This window comes from Nematostella vectensis, chromosome 4 (assembly GCF_932526225.1).
Source record: "Nematostella vectensis chromosome 4, jaNemVect1.1, whole genome shotgun sequence".
Taxonomy (NCBI): domain Eukaryota; kingdom Metazoa; phylum Cnidaria; class Anthozoa; order Actiniaria; family Edwardsiidae; genus Nematostella; species Nematostella vectensis.
In genome coordinates, this window is record NC_064037.1 from 6,737,761 (window position 1) to 6,758,573 (window position 20,813).

The following is a 20,813-nucleotide window of genomic DNA, read 5'->3' on the forward strand; positions in this document are numbered from 1 at the left end:
TGCTAGTTCATTGTTTGTTTGATTTTTTCCATCACTGTGATAAAACAACCAGTTGCCTGTGGTTTTCACTTTCCGAATAAGATTGGGTCGAGTACCGAGTTGAGGCCATGCGAAAAACAATATGGCGGCGAAGAAAGATGTTAACAAACCCAATGTTTGTCAAGAAGAATCTGATACCACAACTTCTAAACAAGCCTCTTTCGACGCTTCTAGCACGGGATATGTTCCTTTAGATATGAAGGAAGGAGAATCAACTGATAAAAAGCCAGATCTTGTAGAATACACAAATTCGGAAACTGATGACGATGTGATCTTGGAGAAAAAGTTTAACACATCGGAGAGCGCGGCCTCTCTTACAAGCGAGGATAAAAACAATACTCTCCCTGGTCAACCAGGAAATGATGGTGATTCCATTACTACGACAGAGGCGAATCCTTTGAGTGTTTCAACTGCAGAAGTGAGCAAAAATACAACACCATCTTTACCAATGGAATCTGAGAGTCAGGGTACAACAACAGCTACCAGTGCATCCTCATCTTCAGTGAGTGCACCAGATCCTGTAGCAGGACCCTCGACAGACCCTGAACAAGCTGAGGACAAAAGCTACTTGAATTCAGCTGAGTATGCCTACACAAAGAGAGCGGAGTTTACGTCTGAAATATTCAAGATTGAGATCAACAATTTACCAAAGTTGCCAAGGGGTTTCGGCTTTAAGGTAGGTTTGTGAATTTGCTGAATCACACTTTATTTTTCAAGTGGTTCTCATAACCTAGATGCTTGATAGTGAAGGCTCTTAATGGCAGTTCTTTACAGCATAGCCTTAATATGTCTGGAATGGTTGTATTGGCCTAACACAGTTTAGTACCTGAATAAACCAAACGAATGCCAGCAGTTTCTTTCATAAACCAGTTCTTCCATAGACCAGTTTGTCAATAGCAAAACCAGTTCATCCATAACGATGCCTTTCGTCCATAGATATAATATGGGTTTAAAACTGGCCAAAAACATGCACAAAACTGTTCCAGCAACTTGTGTGGGTTTTTGTTTTATAAATACAAAGAGTAAACCAAGGTCGATGTCAAACTGTATCACTGATCGTACCTAAGCTACTGAAAGTGAAAATACTGTAAATAGTTGCTTGAAACATTACAGTACAAGTCTAGAGTAAAAAAAACCTCCCCTTGCAAGTGTCAAGTCCTCACTATCACTCTTATCACTCGAGAATCGAGACACACTTTTAATGAGGCAATCGAGAACTAAGCCACCATCTCACACTTTGCATTGCGGCGCTCACTTTTTTTTTGAGGAGCTCAAAAGTTTATACAGTTGAAGCTCTCATAAGGACCACCTTGGGAACTGAAAATTGTGGTCTTTAACGGAGCTGGTCTCTTACAAGAGCTTGCTCTCATAAGTGACCACTGCGCGCCAAAAACTTGAACAATACAGTAGGTGTGTGAGCAGTTGAGGGATTCCGCATTACAAGTATCAAACGTTAGAAATACCGCTTATTCTGAATAAATATGCATCACAAAGCAACGAGAGTTTACTGTGACCTTTATTCTAGGATATAAGACAATCATATGACAGTTACATGGTGATAAATCGTGAAAATATTCGAGTTAGTTAACTGGGATTGACTGGAGACTGACCGAGAGGTTGGTAAGCCTGTGGGTCGCCTACTAGAAAGGCAGCTTTTGTGAAACATTACAACATTTTCGCTTTAAATGTGATTTCAGCATGCATTGCATATGATGTTTATCGGGTGTTGACTGATGTTGTAAAGCCAGAAATCATTGTGGTTGCTTATGAGAGCTTAAAATAAAAGAAAATCTCAGTTGGTGGTTTAGATTGGGGTGATTATCGGAGCTGGTCAGAAAAACTTGCATATTATGGTACTCACGTGGCATTGTGGACTGCCAAAGCAAATTGCTCAATGTGAGTGTTTGAAACTGAAAAAGGAAAATCGGTTGAAATATACTTAGCAATAAGATATAAGTACTGTTTTGAAAGTTAGAATTTGCATCTTACCTGTCATCGTCTTCTTCTTTTGGCTTTTTTGGTTGGAGCGGTACTGTAGCGGTACATGAGCGTAGAAGCGATAAGGAGAAAGAGGACAAATTTGCATATGCTGTAGCTTTTGCAACCCGACCTCCCAGTAATTTGACGTTTGCTGGACATATGATGTGTGAACTTGGTGCAACTCCTCATCCCTGCTGTGCTTTGCCTAATATTATGAAGCTCACATTTCATGAATTCATGCGAAAAATAACAATTTTTAATTCACTTTTTTTAGCATAATAAAAAGCAGAATTTCTTGAAAATCGGCTTTCCTTACAAGAAATTAGAAATATTTCACCTAAAAGTATTTATTTTGAATAAAGGAATTTTCGAAAACCCAGTGGAAAAATTTAGTTTATCAATACTTGAAAACCAATGCAATTCTTTCTTTGTGGTGATTTCAAACTCGCCGGGTCATGCCAAAAGCAAAAACCCAAATAAGAAATAAACAAGCTCACTATTCTCCACCTTTCTAAATAAAAAAATCTCACTTTGCTCTAGCTTGTCTAAGTTTCTGAGTCCAATAAGTAAGTTTTGTTGGGGTTCGTAACACATAGAGGCTATAGATTGCAAAACTGTCTCAGCTTAAAATCAAGTAATCTGTAAAATTTTCACAATTTTTCAGCAAACATTAATTTTAAAGCAAAAAAAACAACACTATATTTGGGAACAAAAAAAATTTTCTGTCTTATATTGATCCTATTGCATTCCAGCAATTCAAGAAAATGATTGAGAATCAGATAGCCAATCACAAAGAGTCTTTCAAACCAGTGAAGATTAAACTTGTGCCCCCACCAGCAAACTGTGCTTTTGTGACCTTCAGGTAACTGCTTTTCTTTAATTATTGACAGATACAGTACAACACATTCAGTTCAGGAATCAAGTATCATAACCCCACCCCCCCACCCACCCCCTATCCATTTTTTTTAATGAACATCACAGGTTTCCCGTACACTCGCACTGCTGAAGAATAAATTTCCAGATCTTTGAAACAACAGTATTTTAGCTATTGTTGATATTTTTTTTTTCTTTTATTTCTCCATTTCCCTCTTGGGCATACAGAAATGAGGAGGAAAGAATGGTATGTCATAGTTTATGCCTTCATAAACATTTGAAAATTGTCATTTCACTATACACTTTTAATTTCTTACAATATGTATGCTTATGTTTCCTATTCAGAAAGCCTTGAAGATTCTGTCAGGATCAAAATGGAGGGGGAAAATTCTTCGTACAAAAGTAAGGATAACCCTTTGCTCTCATTACAGTACAAGCCATTTTCACTTGTAACCACAAATTACCCCAGGAAAAATCCAGAGATCAAATGGTATGAGTGGTGGAGGAATGAAAACACATAGCAAAGAGAAATTGCTTGAGATTCTGAAGGTATCCCACAAATATGCGCAACACTTGTGATGAAATGTGATCAATGACAGATGCTGGCAGAGATGTCCTACACTGTATAGCACTTTCACAGGAAAAAGGCTATAAATCAAATTTTGCGAAACAAAGAGTAATCAGAATCCTGTGCCACAATATCGTTAAAAAGAAAAATTATATAATATATGTACTGTTCAGTCAGCTGTCTTGAAGCACACAGAAGTACAATCTCTGACAAGACAGACAATTGTTTCCTGTTAACATGTTAGATATTACTGGGTCCTATTATCACAGGGCCTAAACTAGGTCCTGAGGGTATCTGTGATAGAGGTAGAGTCAACTATTATGTCCACTTCACATGGTTGAAGTCTTGTTTTAGATAATTATTATTTCCTTTTTTTCTAAAGTTGGCAAAGGCTCTGAAGGATCCTGTAGTTGTTAAGCAGAAGGCAGCAGAGGGAAAAGAAAGAAAAAGAATGATTCAAGGTGTTTTACCACAAAATGTATTGTACTGTACAAATTTATTCAAAAGTACACTCAAATGATTTCTGATACATGTTCCCTTTTCCATCACCAGAGGCTGCTGAGAGGAATCCTGATGCCAAGAGGGCAAAGACCGGAGGGGATAAAAATCAAGTTGACTTCTTTGCCAGGTTGGCATTATTAAAAAGATAAATATCCAGAATTGTAAGAGCATAGATGATAATGGTGTTGAGTTGAAGGCATTGTAAGTCATTTCAGAAAGCTGCCATAAAATTTGAATTTGCAAAAAAATGTCTATTGTACAGATTTTGACGTTTTTATTTAAAAGTACAATAAATATATTGTCTCCTCTAAACTTGTATAAAACTTGACTAGTAGTTTAAAGAGTAGTCAATTTAACTTCATCTGATAAAGGATTCATTGATAAAAGTTTAAAATAAGTCTTCTTACATTAAAATGAAGATGACCTGTTTTGACCACCTTAACCAGTACATATGCCCAATGGCAATTGTAAACTGTTAGTTTGACTATTAAAATTACTATAGACCTTATCTACTTCTAAATGCAGTAGGATAAATCATGCAATTACTTAATCAATATACATGTCCTTATACATCCGTCAGTTTTGCCATTTGCTATTGTATATTCCACATTGTGAATGAGTACTTTTTTGTAAAGACATGTTTTAACTACCGTAGTGTATTGAATAGTTTTCTATGTTTAATGTTTAGGTTAAATGACTCTGTCACACCGTTATGGTCAAAGCCTTACTCTGAACAACTGGAGGTAAGGTTACATACAAATGAGCTGTCGCTAATCAGACGTTTGTTTTGACACTGAATGCTGCTGTTTTGCTCTAGTTCAAGAATCAGAAGATTGAGGAATTCTTGAAAAAACTCACCAAGCAAATAAAGGATATGATGGAGTTGAAGGTATATTACAAGATAAAAAAATATTTACAAATATCATTTATATCATACATTCAAGGCAAATTGGGGTCTTGTAATAGGAAATGTTTAAAGCCCACATTTTTGACCACCATTATTTTTTATCAGTGATTTATGGGTAATGTGTTTTTTTATTTATTTCACAGGGTACATGGGTTGAGGAAGAGAGGTAAGTGGGCTGACTTGATTTTCACATTTGTGAAAAAAAAATCTTACTACATACACACTCATTTGCATTTTGTCCTTCCTTTCATCTGTTTTAGTAAAGTGAGAAATGGTATTTGCTGTGAACTACAGAAGTGTGAAGAGTCGGTAAGAATCACACCAACATTACAGTGCCTTTGAGATCATTTCCTATCAATTAAACTATCTCAAATGCTCAATGAATCAATCAATGCTATATCCTCCTTTCAGCCTATTGTTGATGGCTATCGCAATAAATGCGAGTTCACTATTGCTGAGGGGCCAAAAGGAGGTACTGTATCGAGGACCTTACAAAACAGGTTTGAAATGTGGTGCTACCACAACCGGCCCTCTCCACCCCTGGGTACGCAACCCAAACAGCAAGTGGAAAAGGAAAGGAAAGATAAGAAATAAATGGATATTGAAATCAGCAAAATGCTGCCTTCTCTTCCACTGGGTATACAACCCACACAGCCAAGATAAGGCATACTACAGAACATATTCCCTGCTGATAGTGTATGAAAGCTCAATTCAGCATCTGCTTTTCCTTTTTGGAATTTTCTTATTGATCTCCTGTTGACAAGATTGTCAACATTGATAGTCTACAAAGTACTAAAGTTGTTGTTTTAGAAGCCTCATATGTATTGACTTTGGTTCCCTCTTGCAGCAAAAACTGTTGGATTTAGAGTAGGATCTTATAAAGGTTAGTGGTTGTCCTTCAAGCATGGCAATATATGCTGTGGTAAATCCCAGTCACAACACGCCAGTAGGTGTAGAAGCAGCTCTTAGACCAGGTCCCAGGTAGGAAAGTCAGAGTGTTCAACCATCCCGATTTTGTTGGGATTCTCCCAATTTTGCCTGGATTTCCTGATTTCAAGGGGGAAAAAAATTCGCAGCCATAAACGAAAAATCCTAATTTCTAAAGTCTAGAGGGTACGCAAAGTGTTGCAGAAAGTGGCATCCAGTTAAAAATTGTTGCAAGCTTTTAAAGAAATTTCCTTCCTTATTTGTTGTAAAGTGAGTATGTTTTTATTTTTTTTTTTAACCTTGTTGTGATTGTTGATTATTGTTTAGAGGGATACAGTGGTGTTATTGAGCCTTTTAATTGCTGTCACATATCAAAAACAGCCAAGAAAGTTGCTAGTGTGAGTATAAAGTCACATTGAAAACATCCTATAAAGCTGGAAATAAAGGAATTATAGCTGACCAATGCGTAGTAGCAATGTAACTATAAAAAAAACTTTTTGTCATTTCAGGCATTCCAGAAGTATATAAGGAACTCCCCCTTGCCAGAGTATGACCTATGCTTTCATACTGGGTAAGTATATTTTATATTTAATCTTTTTCCAAAAGATTTGTCCTACTTCTCACTATAATGTTTTAAGTCCAAGGAAAATAAAAGCATGTGTTTTTCTCCTAGACATTGGCAGACACTAACTGTTAGGTCTACTGTGCTGGGGGAAAGCATGGCCATTGTTCAATACAACCCCCAGAAGATGAGTGCAGTAAGTTGTCAGTCTCTCCACCTGTCAGCCGCCTGTCCATCTATCTGCATATCTGTCTGTCCATTCATCTATGTATTGTCTGTCCACCTGTCTGATGGCTTCAAAGAATCTAATTCACCAGTGTTTGCTTTCCTGTACATGCAGTATGATAGTTAAACAACTTGCCGGTGTTAGTTTACCAACTGGGTTGGTTTACCAACTTGGGTTTGTCATGCTTACACATTGTGTTTTATAGACGGAAATAGCAACAGAAAATGATAAGATCAGGAGATACTTTTTGGAAGGAGAAGGAAAAGAGTGCAACCTCACATCATTGTACGCTCAAGTGAATGCAACAAGAGCTGTTGGTTGCCAGTCACCAGCTCCATTTACACACCTACTTGGAGAGAAGGTAATAATCAAATCATTAGCTTTTTGTTCCACCTAGCCACATAGGGATAGGATGAAGGTGGGAGTTCGGGCTGCATTCTGGCAGTTTCTGGTAGATAAGGTATGCAAGTGGTTAGTGTCTCAATTTACATTTCTTCTATCAAATAAGGAAAAAGTTAGTCTTCGGCCTCGGTCAGTATTTTCAAGACCTCTGTCACTGTATTTCACAATACGGACCTCACAGCTGTAAAATAACATGTATTTATTGGGCCCAATTTAAGCCACGAATAATGGATAATGTAGGCCCATGTTCCCTCCCTTATATGTTCTCCCAATCTTTCCTATGTGTTGACCTAGGTTATTCATGAGGTCATTTGTGATGTAAAGTTTGGGATATCACCAAATGCATTCTTCCAAGGTATGTGTAGACCGTAACATTTTGGCCTTAGATTATCTATGGTATTTATGATACAATTGGCTAAGTAGTTTTTGTAGGGATTTTTAGGGTGGGCACTAAGGGCTGTAGCAGGGAGTGGGGCACTAACGGCACCTGCCCCCCCCCCCAATATATATTTTTTTGATTATAAGGGAATGACCAGTAGGGGCATGGCTGTGACCCCAATTATTTTCTTAATGTTTCTGTATTGTGCCCATCCAATATTTCGAGTCACTTGACTTCACTAGTCTTACACTCTGGCATAGCTTTGAAAGCTGGCCTGACCGTAATTTTGACTTGGGATACTGGTAAATGGCTCGCCCAGTGTGATATGCTCTGCTATTGCCAACATTACAAAGATAAAAGAAAGTTAGCCACTTGGCACGGAGATAACTGTATTGAACAACATGAACTATACAAATAGGTGGAATCCCCACTGGCTTTAATTGGTTCATTTTTCCCCGAAACTGCCAAGTACCAATACTGGTCACACCAATTTGATTGAATATACCATAACTCCTGTGTCTCTTGATTTCTAAAAAAAGAAGGCTTGCATTTGAATCACAGCTAAAGCCGCATTGTCACCAGTTTACTTCCGAAGGTCAGACGGAAACCTCAACCAACAAAAAACAAAAGAATCTATTAGAATCCGAGATATTTAACAGATATTTAATATTTAACATCCACTTTAAATTATCAGTCACATCCTTCCAATAGACACTGTGCTTTACCATATTGAAATATTTTCAGCCTTTTCCGTTAAAAATAATAGGAGATTGTTACGTAATTGATCGGAAGTAAACTGGTGACAATGCAGCTTTAATTTGTCTTACTAAAGCCCTGAGTTAATGAAATAAGGGGTGTATAAGACCTCTGACAATGACCACATCTACCGCCTGGTGTACTAATAGGGAAAAAAAACAAAAAAAAACCAATCCCTTGCTTGCTTGGCTATGCTTAGTTTAAAGAGGTATGAATATTTTGCTATTTGTTGCAGTGAATTCTAAAGCAGCGGAGAAGATGATTCACATAATCAGTCGATGGATGGGGGAGCAGAAAGAGACCACACTTCTAGGTAAGATCCTACAGCCCAAGCCCTAACTAATAACACTGAGACAACCCTATAGACCTTGCGCTAGATCACTTAGCATGAGTCTGGGAATGGAGACCACACTTTTTGGTTCTTCCAAAGAGGGATCTGTTTAGGAGCCAACTTAATATAGCATATCAAATCTATTCTTTATGCAACCAACACTAAAGACATCTTAAAATTAACTTAAAATTAAATTACCGTTTTTACCGGCGTATAATGCGCACCCGGGTATAATCCGCACCCCAATTTACAAGGCCTTCGAAAACCCGAGTATTTGAAAACCCGAGTATAATACTTCATTGAAGATGATAGCTCAATATGAATGATCGTTTACTATTACAATTATTACAATATTCACACTATTGTATAATGCATATCGCACAGTAGCAAGTTTGTTGTACCTATTTATGTGTGCCCTTTGGGCATTTGAGTGCGCTGCGGCCCTGATCTAAGGAAGTACCCATGGCTTATTGGTACTCCCTTTGGAATAAAATCACTAAGGGGTTAGACACCAGCCTTCCTGAAGAACCCGGAAAGAATATAACTTCTTATTTACCTTGTTGATGACATACTCCACATGTTTTTTTCCAGGAGAGATCTGAACTAATGTATACACAAAGAACCTTGTAATTCTCTTCTTCTTTCTTTTTTTTCACAAGATATCTGTTGTGGGACTGGCTCGATTGGTCTTTGTCTAGCAAAGGTATTTTATTTTAGCTAGGGTATACACCTATTTCAAATGAGTATCTTATAAAACAAACACAGGTTTCTAAACTGCACATCTGTTGTTTATGTGGCATGACTAGAAAAGCTACAGTCAAGCTGTATGAATGACTAGAATGACTGGTCTGCATAGGCATGGTGGAATCGAGAAAAACAAGCAGTATAAACTTCTCTAGCCCATCCTTGATGTGCCTCTTAACCTTACATGACTCTCGTCTAGACCTGGATTTAGACACTTATCTGTTACCGAACAACCACTGCGGCGTATGACACATGGATTGTCAGATTGTAAACTTACTTGAAAAAGGTGTAAGAAACTTTAAATTTATTTAGATGAAATATGAGTAGATATTTTATTTAACCTTTTTTTATATTTTTGCTCTTTCTACAGTACGTATCGAAAGTGATTGGAGTTGAAGTGATACAGAGCGCTGTAGAAGATGCCAAACAGAATGCCATCATGAATGGTATGTTATATATGGCTAGGCATATCAGTATTGAAAATGTGGTTATTCTTTATCATGTCTATTCTACTAAATATTTTCTACACTTAGCAGCGGTCAGTTAAAAAACTGTCATTTTCCATTTACCATTCGCACTGGCGACTTTTTTTCAAAACAAGGTGTATACAGTCAATTATCGCTATTTTGACCTTAAAGTTTAACTAGGAATAAGCTAAAATTTAAATTTGAAAATGGAACACAAAGATTGCTTCGATCCTGCCAGAAATGTGGCAGACATGTATAACATTATCACTCTCCAAATGGGTTTCTTCTTCTTCTTTTTTTTTTTACTTTTTATCAAAAGTTTTTGCTTTCAAAACCGGAAGAAGCTCAAAGTTAAAACAGCATCTTCGAAATGAAATTACTTCTGTATGTACTGGTTGTATGTTACGATACAAATAGTGCGTGGCGAAGGGGTTTTTCAACAGCGTCACCTGTCTTCAATATCTTTTTTTTTTTTTTTGCTTTTTTATTTCATTTTCCTAATACAATTCTTCGAAGGATCAAGTAAATGAACACAAAAGATTGCTCTGCTGCTTGTCTCAACATTATACGCGCAAAGTGGGTTCGGCATCGATATTGATCCTGTATGTGTGTTGATGCTAGGGCGATCGCTTCTCATCCCCCGTAATAACCCCGCTTGTCGCCGCAGGGGTGTAATTGGGATTATACATGTAAAATATACTAGAAAGAGGAACCTGAGCAGAGTCTCTCTTCATTGGACGAAAGTCTAATGATGTTGCGTTAAAAAATAGTTATATCCGGCTACTGTTTTCATACAGTTTACTTTTGTCTCCATTTGATACGGCTTTAATAATAACATAGGGCAGATGGTTGATAGTACAAAGACTACGATCGTGTTATTCGTTTTGTCATTCTAGGAAAGTCGCCAAGTGTAATATTGCATATCATTACGCACTCAAAACTTATGAATTTATCATGAATTTATCTTCTGTTGATGCGAGGTTAAGCACCTTACAAAGGCAACTCACTTCACGATCAACAGCTCGCATTGCCTTGGAGACTTTGACGTTTGACGTGCTCCATGTTATAGGTCTGGTCGGTAACTCTCTTGTCTTGTGGATCGTCAACAAAAAGAGGCATCAGCGCAAGACCATTAACTTATTCGTCGGAGCACTAGCAGTTTCGGATCTTCTGCTGATTGTTAACTTAGCATGTTTTTCAAGCCCTTCAGTAGTGCTAGGAAAGTGGCCGTTTTCTGGCTTCTTCTGTCAATTCCATGGGCTCTGCATCGCACTTCTTGCTAGCGCATCGCTATTGCTTATGGCTGTCACTGCTGTCAATCGCTACCTCCAAGTCGTGCACGCGAACTATTATCGAAGGTTGTTCACCCGAAAGCGCACGAAACTCTTCATTTATGGGACGTGGGCGTTGGCTTCCATTTCGCCAATCCAATATTTGGCGAGCGGAGAATTGTATTTTTTCAACCCTGGAAAATTATTTTGTTTTCAAGGACCTGACTTAAACCCAAATACTTTGTTTGTATACATAAGTGGTGGTACTTCGATGTTTGTAGTGTTATTGTGTTATCAGAAGATCTTTCAGACCATTCGTAATCACCAGGGCAGAGTTACTGCCATGCAACAAAACACCAACCCCATAAACGGGCCAAACATTCAAGATATCAAAATCACTCGAACTCTTTTCTTGACTGTGGTGGGATTTGTGTGTTGTTGGACTCCGATTTTGATCATCGATTTTATCGACCTTGCTCGAGGCACATTCTCATTTCCTCGGGAACTTTACCTATTCTATTCCTGGCTTGGAGCGCTATCTTCCGTCATAAATCCTTTTATATACGGCGTTATGAACCCTATGTTCCGAGAAGAATTCAAGAGGATCTACCTCAGAGTACGATGTATTGATAGCAGCCAGGTGGAGGTGTTTTAGTAAACACTCGCTATGCCATATCTGATTGGGGATGTAGTGTTTATGAATCATTTTACACACGGCGTTATGAACCCTTTGTTCCGAGAGGAAGACTATAAATATCTGATTTAGAATACAAAATACAGTTAAAAACCGAGTAAGAACCTTCATTTCTGTGAGTTAGCCTAAACAGGTTTTTGTTCAAATGGAAACTTCCTACTTCAACAAATAGGATTCTTGAAATAGCTTTGCAGCTGCAACACTTAATAAAATGATTAAGAAAATATGAACCTGTTTTTCTTTTTCTTGTTTTTTTTTTTTTTTTTTTTGGGGGGGGGGGGGGTGTAAACAACAATTTTTGGGCTAACAGCTTCTTAAGTTTCAGTTTTTTTTAAAGGTTTTTACTGTATGGATAGGATTGTAGAGGTGTTTAACACTTGAGCAGACACTGGGTATACCATACCTGGTCGGAATGTAGAGGTTTGTACCTTATTTTAGGAAATTAACGTTGGTAGATATTAACGTGTATTAACCGTACGCGTATCAAATTAACGCGCATTTTTGGACAACTTGTGTCAAAACAATTTGGGCCAAATGTATTCAAATAAACTTAACGCTGATCCTGAAGACATATTTTTTGGGTAATTTGCTGCTCGGAAATATTACATTTACGAAATACTATTATCATCAAGCATGCAAGCTTTTACGGTTAGAGAGAACAACGACCGATTGAAAAATTACCTAACGTGATCAAAGAAGCCAACTAAACGTGTGGATTTCTTTATTAATAAACAGAGTATGGTTTTAAATTCGTTGAATTTTGTATTCGATCTTTCATAAAATTCAGTATTAATTAACTTTTTCTAAATTAACGTTTAACTTTATTAATGTAATACAAATAAACAATAAACTTAATTAGGATATATTTAATTAACGCGAATTTCTCGAATTTTTCAAATTCGCGTTTATTTAGTGGATTGCTAGTGATCATGTTGCCAAGTACCGAGTATGCTCCTGTTCAGATTTTATTTTTTTTATTATTATTATTTCTGTATTTTTTTTTTTGAATTGGGGTTCTTGTGACGAGTTGTTTCCCTCTAACCCAGTCCCCACTCTTTCTTGAACACGCCACAGGAAGCTCGAAATCGAAAAAAAGCCTTTTTCCCAAATCACTTGTGACGCCTGCGGAGGAGGTTAGGGGCATATTACAGTACCAAGCATTTCTGGGCGTAATTTATAGGTGAAATTAAATATGCAATTCTCCAGAAAGTGCGCTGTTATATGCGCACGAACTCCTGCGATATAGATATACATATATAAATATATACGTCAAATGTGACGTCTAGGAAGTTGACTACTCGCTTGTTGGCTTCTATGGTGGTAGTCTACTTCCTAGACGTAACATTCGACCTGAACCGCAACACCTACCAGCCTTTCACCAAACCGAACGCCCCGCTACAGTACGTCCACTGCGAGAGCAACCACCCGCCTACCATCACAAAGAATATCCCTGCCAGTATCAACAAACGCACTCGACGAAAGCACTCGACGAAAGAGGTTATAACTACACGCTGCACTACGAACCAAACACCACAAGCAAACGTAAGAACCGTCAACAACATCATCTGGTACAACCCCCCTTTCAGCAAGAACACAAGCACCAACATCGGCCACAGATTCCTCTCACTCATAGACAAGCACTTCCGTAAAGACCACAAACTCAGTAAAATCTTCAACCGGAACACAATCAAGATCAGTTACAGCTGCATGAGCAACACCAAGCAGATAATTGACAGCCACAGCAAACGCATAATCGCCTCATCAATTACAACCGAAGACGTCCCTACCTCCTTCGCCACCGCCAATAACAAAACATGCAACTGCAGGCAAAAGAACGCGTGCCCCCTTGACGGAAACTGCCTCCAATCATCTGTAATCTACTAAGCTACTGTAACAAGAAAGGACAACAACACCTCCGAAACCTACGTAGGACTTACCGAGAACGATTTCAAGACACGATATAGAAACCACACCGCCTCATTCCGACACGCTAAACACAGAAACTCGACCGAACTAAGCAAGTACGTATGGAGCCTCAAAGACAACAACATCGTACACTTTATTTCATGGAAAATCCTGTCATCTCACTCCGCCTACAACAGCTCTAGTAAAAGATGTAATCTCTGCCTCAAAGAAAAACTGATCATTATTCGCCAACCCAAGCTATCAACTTTAAACAAGCGTAACGAGCTAGTGTCTTCGTGCCACCACAGGAACAAAGCCTAGTTATGCAACAGCTGAACTATTCAATTTCATCATAACAGCCATTCAAATTTCGCGCCCTATTTTTATGTAAATTTTGTATACAGATAGTATACAAGGTGATGGTAGTAATGTATTCTTAAAAAATCTCCTGATGAGTGGGCAACCACGAAACAGGCTTGTAGAGATGAAACGGTAGTTCGCGTGTTTTTTTTTTTCTACAAACCAAGATATATCCCGCTCTACACCTGTGTATTGAGCACTGTTCTATGAACGCTTGCACTCTGCACTATATATATAATATGTAGATATAGACATAGATATAGATATAGATGTCTATATATAACATATAGATATAGATATCTATATATACATTTATATAGAGATGACTTGTTTCCTTAGGTATCACCAATGCCGAGTACGTATGCGGTAAAGCTGAAGATGTCTTCACCTACAAGAGCATGAAGAGGCTACGAAGATTCACTCAGTGTATTGGGATCATGGACCCACCGCGCGCAGGAGTTCGTGAGTCAACCTCTTCCATGGGCAGGAAGTTTTTAACACTTGTATGTCCCTGACACAGGCGTTTGCTAACGTTCATATCTATTTTCAGACAAATCTGTGATCGATGCGATCCGCAAGTACGACAAGCTGGACAAGTTGATCTACGTGTCGTGCGCTCCCGACCACGCCATTCCCAACTTACTCGAGTAAGAGTTATAAGACACCTCATAACCTGCACCACACCCATCAAACACCTCACCACACCCATTATACACCGTACCACACCACACATCTTACCTACACCACACCCATCGGACATCACACCGCACAACAACCTACACGACACCCATCAGACACCTCACCTCACCACACATCTTACCTACACCACACCCATCGGACACCACCTCAGCACGCCCATCGACCACCTCACCTCACCACACAATAACAACTAACACGACACCAACAGACACCTTACCTACACAAAACAAAACGCACCCCTCACCACACAATAACAACCGAACAACACCCATCAGGCACTTCACCTACACCATACACATCACACCCAACTGATACCTCACCTACATCACACCCATCGGACATTTCACCAACACATCACCCATCGGACACCCCACCCATCACACACCTCACGCCACACCCATCAGACACCTCACTTACACCATTCCCATCATACACCTCACCTACACCGCACCTTATCCTATAACCACACTACGTTCCATTCGTATTCACACCACAAATTCCTCAACTACACCATACCTCACCTAAACCACACCTCACCTACACCAAACTCACTCACACTACAGCCATGTCACACCGACATCTCACCCAAACTACACCCTAACAACGTTACACGCGCACCACACAAACCCACCACGTAGGCGTCGTCATAACAGCTGCACATTACACTGGAACATGCACGCAAATTATTCATAAAAATAAAAATAAATATTCAAAAAATTGAATGTTTGTACAACTCTTTTTCCTTTTCTCGCTTAACTTTTTTTCCTTCGCGCAATCTTAATTTTGAAATTTTTCAAATTGTTTTTTTTTTCTTTCTTCAAGAAACATACAGACCTTTCTGGTTAGGTTACATTTTGTACTCAATGTATTTTTTGTTTGTCCTCTGGTGTAGTTTGTGCCGTCCGACTTCCAAGCGAGTGAAATCCGTTCCATTCCGTCTTGTGAGTGCTGTCCCCGTTGACTTGTTTCCGCACACCAAGCACTGCGAGCTCCTCATGCTCTTCCAGAGAGACAAGCAGACGTACGACGCGCAGAAGTTCTACAAGTTCTTCTACTAGGGGTTCTACAAGTTCTTCTACTAGGGGTTCTACAAGTTCTTCTACTAGGGGTTCTACAAGTTCTTCTACTAGGGGTTCTACAAGTTCTTCTACTAGGCGTTTTCAATCTCTACAACAAAATGGTGTTCCGATCCAGGGCGTATAGATTGTATTCCCCCATTGTATTCCCCCAGTCCGCCCCTGATTTAAAGATCTCCAATTCAAATATGTTATCCATAAGATGTATAATGTTTGGTATTCTGCAGAAAGAAAACCGCCAATTAGCTAGGCTTGCTTAAACCACAAGAGTACTCATTGAATTAGTATTAATTATAAAGCCACCATTTTGAGATATGAGATACGTTTTCTTGTCTTTTTGTGTAATCGTTCATCCTGTGGACGACTTTTGTTATTTATGATTGTTTTGATTGTAGACTCTCATGACATTGTTTACATACACTGTTAGATATAGTGTATACTAAGTATGTTAAAACTCCATCGTTATTTAAAGAATTTAATAAAAAGGAGTAAATCCCAGGAAACAACGAGTAAAATTAGTTTTTAGTTTCGGCTTCATTTTTGTCATATCGGAGTTTACATGCGATGCCTGAATCGCCCCTTTCTTTAAGATTGCTTTCAGTGTTAGCGTTCAGCCATAATAAGAAGAGAAGATTGTCTGTTCCGCCGGCGCCAAACCCGCGCACAACGTAGAGTTGTAGAAAATCGGAGCCCAGGCAAATCGCGCCAAACACAGTCTTCCTTTGCTCTTATTACGTGCTCCCAGAAAGGTCTGCATAAAGCAAGTGCCTAACAAACTACGAACAACACAGACTTGCTTTACTCTTGCTTTGCGGACGTGCAAAAAAACAGTGCCTAAAAAAACTACGCACAACGCAGACTTGGCTTTGCTCTTGTTTTACGGACGTAAGCCAGTCAAGAAAAAAACAGAGCATGGAGACTAAACAAACAGAGTTTATTTTTGTTTTACTGAACTGCGCAAAAATAACCGACTAATGAAAGCCATACAACTAATCGCGCTCAATAATATGGCGACCTTGCTCGTTTTACGACATGCGCAAAATAAGGGATTGTTCCCCCCATCAAACCGTTTAATGAGGGAATAGAGCCAACAGACAGAGAAGATAAAGCTGCTTTCGGAAGATAAATAAATGGACGTGTTTATCAGTGACTGCGCGCTTCTCTCTTCACAATTGATCTGTTCGAAAAAGACTTATATACACGGGGGAGCAGATGAGAGAGATGACTGCCAACCAGCCCAAATTTAAATGTACAGTACTAAACTACAATGAGAATAACTCTACGTATATTGTAAATATAATGCCTTTAAAATATATTGTACTAAAATATAGTGATATATAGTTCTTTAATACCAAGAAAGATTTAACAAAAAAAAATTTTAATTTCAAAGTTTACTAACTTAGCGTTGTTTATGGATTGGATCAAATGGTGGCACCCTACAGCCAACGACATTATTAAAACAGCTTTCACCGCTAATTATCAATGAGAGATGTCCCAAGTCACGAACTGAGGCTCCTCCGAGTTCGAACCGTTTGAACGTTTGAGAGAATTCGAGCGATCGAAGCACCCGCTCTGTTACACGCATCGAGTGCATTTCTACTGATATCCACATCAAATTACTGTGAAATTGCCACTAATTAAAAGAAGTAAAAACTAAAAACATTGACAAAAACCTCTGTTGTTCTTTCTAATCTAATATTAACGGGATAAGGAAAAATAACAAAAACAAAATTGGAGGACGGAAATGAGCACACAGCTCTTAGTGATTGATCCTGGTTAGCACGCTAACATACTATTACTGCGCTTAACTTGTGTTTATGATTCTACGAGTTATTACTTAAAACTAACGGTAAGAAGATCACTGATAAGTGGTATCATAATACCCATTTCAGATAGAATCTAAGGCCTGCTTTATCAAGAGTTTTTGAGTATAATATTAATCGGCGATCCAGTATCGGGGATTTGTCTATGGAAGATAAGATCGCTTGTTGCAGTATTCTTTGAAACAAATTAAAAATATTTGAGACAACAAAAAACGGCGATATCTTGTATTATGTTATTGTACATTTGTTTTGTTTCTTAGGAATCGAGTTTTACGCTTTTTATAGTTTCCTATTTTCTGTTTTTTACTAAAGCTTGAAATTTTTAGACAACCGTAATGGCCAATTTTTAGAAGAATCTTACTCTTTGCGTCTATGGAATCATTTTAAATGCTAAGGGAAACCTTTATTATTGAAATTCAATTAAAACGTGTTTTTTAGCCTTGGTCATTATATACTATTTTAGTGTTTTGAACGTTCCAAAAGCGAGCCCTGTTTTGTTTTTATTAAGCAATTATAAGTGTATTTGCCGCTATTTTGGCCTCTCAACTCCTTGGAATTGTAATTAAATCGAGAATAAGACTTTCACATCCGCTATTTGGGGCGTTCATCGCGCCTACTTTTATTTTAACGTTATACTATTACTTTTAATCACATAAGAAAGCAAATTATTCCTTGAGCCACTTTTGATCAAGCGCCCGTTCTGGTTAGTTGTTGTTTTTATTTTTTTTGGTACTTTATACTAATATTACCTTCAAGCTTCCAGTCAAAAATCAGCGAAACACCAGTAATGAATAACGTCTCCTTACAGTTGGTTTCTAAAGAGACTAGGTGCTAATCCCATGGGCAAAACAAATTCAAATGAACGGATCACCAACCAAATTCATGTTCCACTAAACGGAATTCTATGCAGTTTCCTAGACGCGCTCTGTTGGACGAACATTTTCTCTGAATTGTACGAATGTTTCTACAACTTGTGTAAATTCCTGAACGTTTGAACTTTGAAGCTTTATTTGTACGGACCCCACAGCGTTGCATAAAACGCACTGTCAATAGAGAAGTTATTTATTTATCCTGCACATTTCCCATATCAAATGACCAATCCTAATTTCTAATTTCGCGAAAAGGTAGTTTTTGTCTAAACTGTGTTTGAATTCAAACTAATTTTTGACGCAAGCTATTCATGAAGATAGGATTGATTGAAACAAAGAGCTGTGTGAACAGTTGGATGAAAAATAATCGCCCTCGTTTTGACGAAGAAGTTGAGACAAACCCAATAACGAGCAGCTGATTCTAACTACAATATCATAATAAAATGGTTTATCACCTCCAAAATTCTCACCGTGCTACGAAACGGAAAATCGATTAAATCTACCCTTTATTACTTTTAGAAAGAACAGCCAACAAACAAATAAACCTCTCGGGTTATTTTTCACAGAGAATGAACAGAATAAATTGTGTACAACTACTGGCGGCCTTTTCCAGTATTTTTTTAGTAGTGTCAGTATTTGTACAGTAAGCTGGCTCTTCAGGTCGGTAAACTTGGGCCAAGATTTAATTCTAAGATTATGTGCGCGAATCAAGTAGAAAAGAATGGATAGAAACTATTTAATATCTTCCTTGCGGAAAATGCCTCCTCTGAAGAAATCGCAAAGTTGAGGCCATGTTTCCACAACTCCGGAAACTGCCACCTTTACTTAGCAAAACTCGTGTTAAATCACGTGTAATAAACCTATCATTTGGTTAGTGCATCATCTTGATGAAATCAAAAGGGGATTTTGCATTCTCCGTCTTTTCCTATTTTTCTCTGTGCTTTTTTAAATCTTGTACTCAATTCATTTTCTCCACGTAGTAAAAATTGTTTTTACCAAGTAAAAAAGTGTTAGCAGCTGTAGCATAAAAATACACAAACCAAGTAATCGCAAAATGTGTATTTCTGTGTAGATAGCGGTTTTGAGAAAAAGGCGCAAGATTTGGTGTCGTTCTTTGGGAAAGCCGAAATGAACGCGTTCCGCATATTATATCACAACTCAATAATTTACTTGAGTAATTAATTGCGCACTCTTTTATTGGTATTTGAGTGAATTTTACTTCGCAGATTAATAATAGTGCAGTTATCTTTTCAACTGAAATTGCTAAATGAATTAACTGCACACAAATGAAATTAAGTCGACTTGGGCAAACTCCAAATGTTTGTGCGGGCTACGAAATTACATAGTTTATGTCTTGAACACAATAGACCAAGCTGACTGGTGCGTCAGTATACCGGAAAACACCACCGCTTTACTCTATATTACTTTACAACCTAAAGAATGAAATACCTCTAATTCGTTTAATCAATACTTCGCAGTTTAAAAAACGGTGTTCATTTATCCTTCAAGTAGTGAAAGCGACCAACATTGCCCCCTAGGCCAAAAATTATATACTCGATTAAAATAGTTTATCTTTTGAACTTTCTTTTAACAACTAGGTATAAAATGGGTTTAATTTGAAATATTGTGAATCGCTTTAAATGTGAGGGTCTGGGTGATTGGCTCTGATTGTTAAGTTGATGCGTGCTTAACTCTGGGATCAGTCCGTTTTGCGGGCCGCTCACACGAGAATAAACCGTAGGAGGTCCGGGGGCGTTTTAGCGTTGTTGTTTTGCAGGTGAGGGGCAAAGCCTGGCCCCTATCAACGCTCGAGACCAGCCCATAACATAACAAAGATCAATAAACGCCATTAATCGGTTTTCTTGAGCAATGAACTGGGAGACCACTTGCAAGGGAAGGTCATAACCGAAAATCTGTCAGCCTTATGACGGCTCGACTTTAAAAAAAACATCAACAAACACCAGCGGGATCCATATGGCTTCCTTTTTTTTTTTTTCTAAAAAAATGTCCGTAATTTTCAAATAACAAAAAATGAATTTTGGAGTTGTTTGTATGAGGGTGTTTGTGCGTGTTAGTTTTCGGATCTGTCGTCAACTTGATCAGTTTTGGATGACATTTTTTGTCCTTGTGGATATCCTGCTATGCCATTCTCTACACAACCAGTTGCAGCATTGTTGATGGCTCTTAACTTGTTCATTAGCTTGGGCAAGGACAATGAGGCGAACTAGATACCCCGTGGCGACTACCAACTGCCTTCGAGTTCAATAGCATGCGTACGATTCTTTACCTTCAGCTGTGCCGTAAAAAGGCAAGCCATCATCACTAATCTATCCAGTTCCCAGGAAAACCAATATTGTAAACCTACTTGAACCTTTTGCAATAGGTGTTTTAATATACTTTTTCATGGTGTTAATGGTGTAAAAACGATATTTATCCCAGTCAGTCAAGTAGTTA

The 20,813-nt window shown here is 38.3% G+C and overlaps 2 protein-coding genes across 2 annotated transcripts; both read left to right on the forward strand.

Moving 5' to 3' along the window:
• The first annotated feature begins 9 nt into the window (after positions 1 to 9).
• Positions 10 to 16,170, forward strand: LOC5519571 (tRNA (uracil-5-)-methyltransferase homolog A). Its single transcript, XM_001639414.3, has 23 exons — positions 10 to 715; positions 2,772 to 2,881; positions 3,121 to 3,139; positions 3,238 to 3,294; positions 3,843 to 3,921; positions 4,013 to 4,088; positions 4,650 to 4,704; positions 4,779 to 4,850; positions 5,012 to 5,034; positions 5,129 to 5,177; positions 5,280 to 5,340; positions 5,716 to 5,751; positions 6,123 to 6,193; positions 6,305 to 6,366; positions 6,469 to 6,553; positions 6,789 to 6,944; positions 7,280 to 7,340; positions 8,356 to 8,433; positions 9,111 to 9,154; positions 9,566 to 9,641; positions 14,232 to 14,354; positions 14,443 to 14,539; positions 15,484 to 16,170. Exons 1-23 carry the CDS (start codon positions 122 to 124, stop codon positions 15,647 to 15,649), a joined length of 2,250 nt encoding a protein of 749 aa, XP_001639464.2. The 5' UTR covers positions 10 to 121; the 3' UTR covers positions 15,650 to 16,170.
• On the forward strand, positions 9,678 to 11,857 carry LOC116603415 (melatonin receptor type 1A). The gene has a single exon (XM_032364569.2). The coding sequence runs from the start codon at positions 10,617 to 10,619 to the stop codon at positions 11,586 to 11,588; it is 972 nt and encodes a 323-aa protein (XP_032220460.1). The 5' UTR covers positions 9,678 to 10,616; the 3' UTR covers positions 11,589 to 11,857.
• Positions 16,171 to 20,813: the final 4,643 nt, after the last annotated feature.

Excerpts from the sequence above, each read along its gene's own strand:
- LOC116603415 (XM_032364569.2), top strand. The coding sequence starts at position 10,617 with ATGAATTTATCTTCTGTTGATGCGAGGTTAAGCACCTTACAAAGGCAA.
- LOC5519571 (XM_001639414.3), top strand. The coding sequence starts at position 122 with ATGGCGGCGAAGAAAGATGTTAACAAACCCAATGTTTGTCAAGAAGAA. Across the intron at positions 7,341-8,355 it reads ACCAAATGCATTCTTCCAAG|TGAATTCTAAAGCAGCGGAG; the intron begins GTATGTGTAGAC and ends TATTTGTTGCAG. Across the intron at positions 14,355-14,442 it reads CCCACCGCGCGCAGGAGTTC|ACAAATCTGTGATCGATGCG; the intron begins GTGAGTCAACCT and ends ATCTATTTTCAG.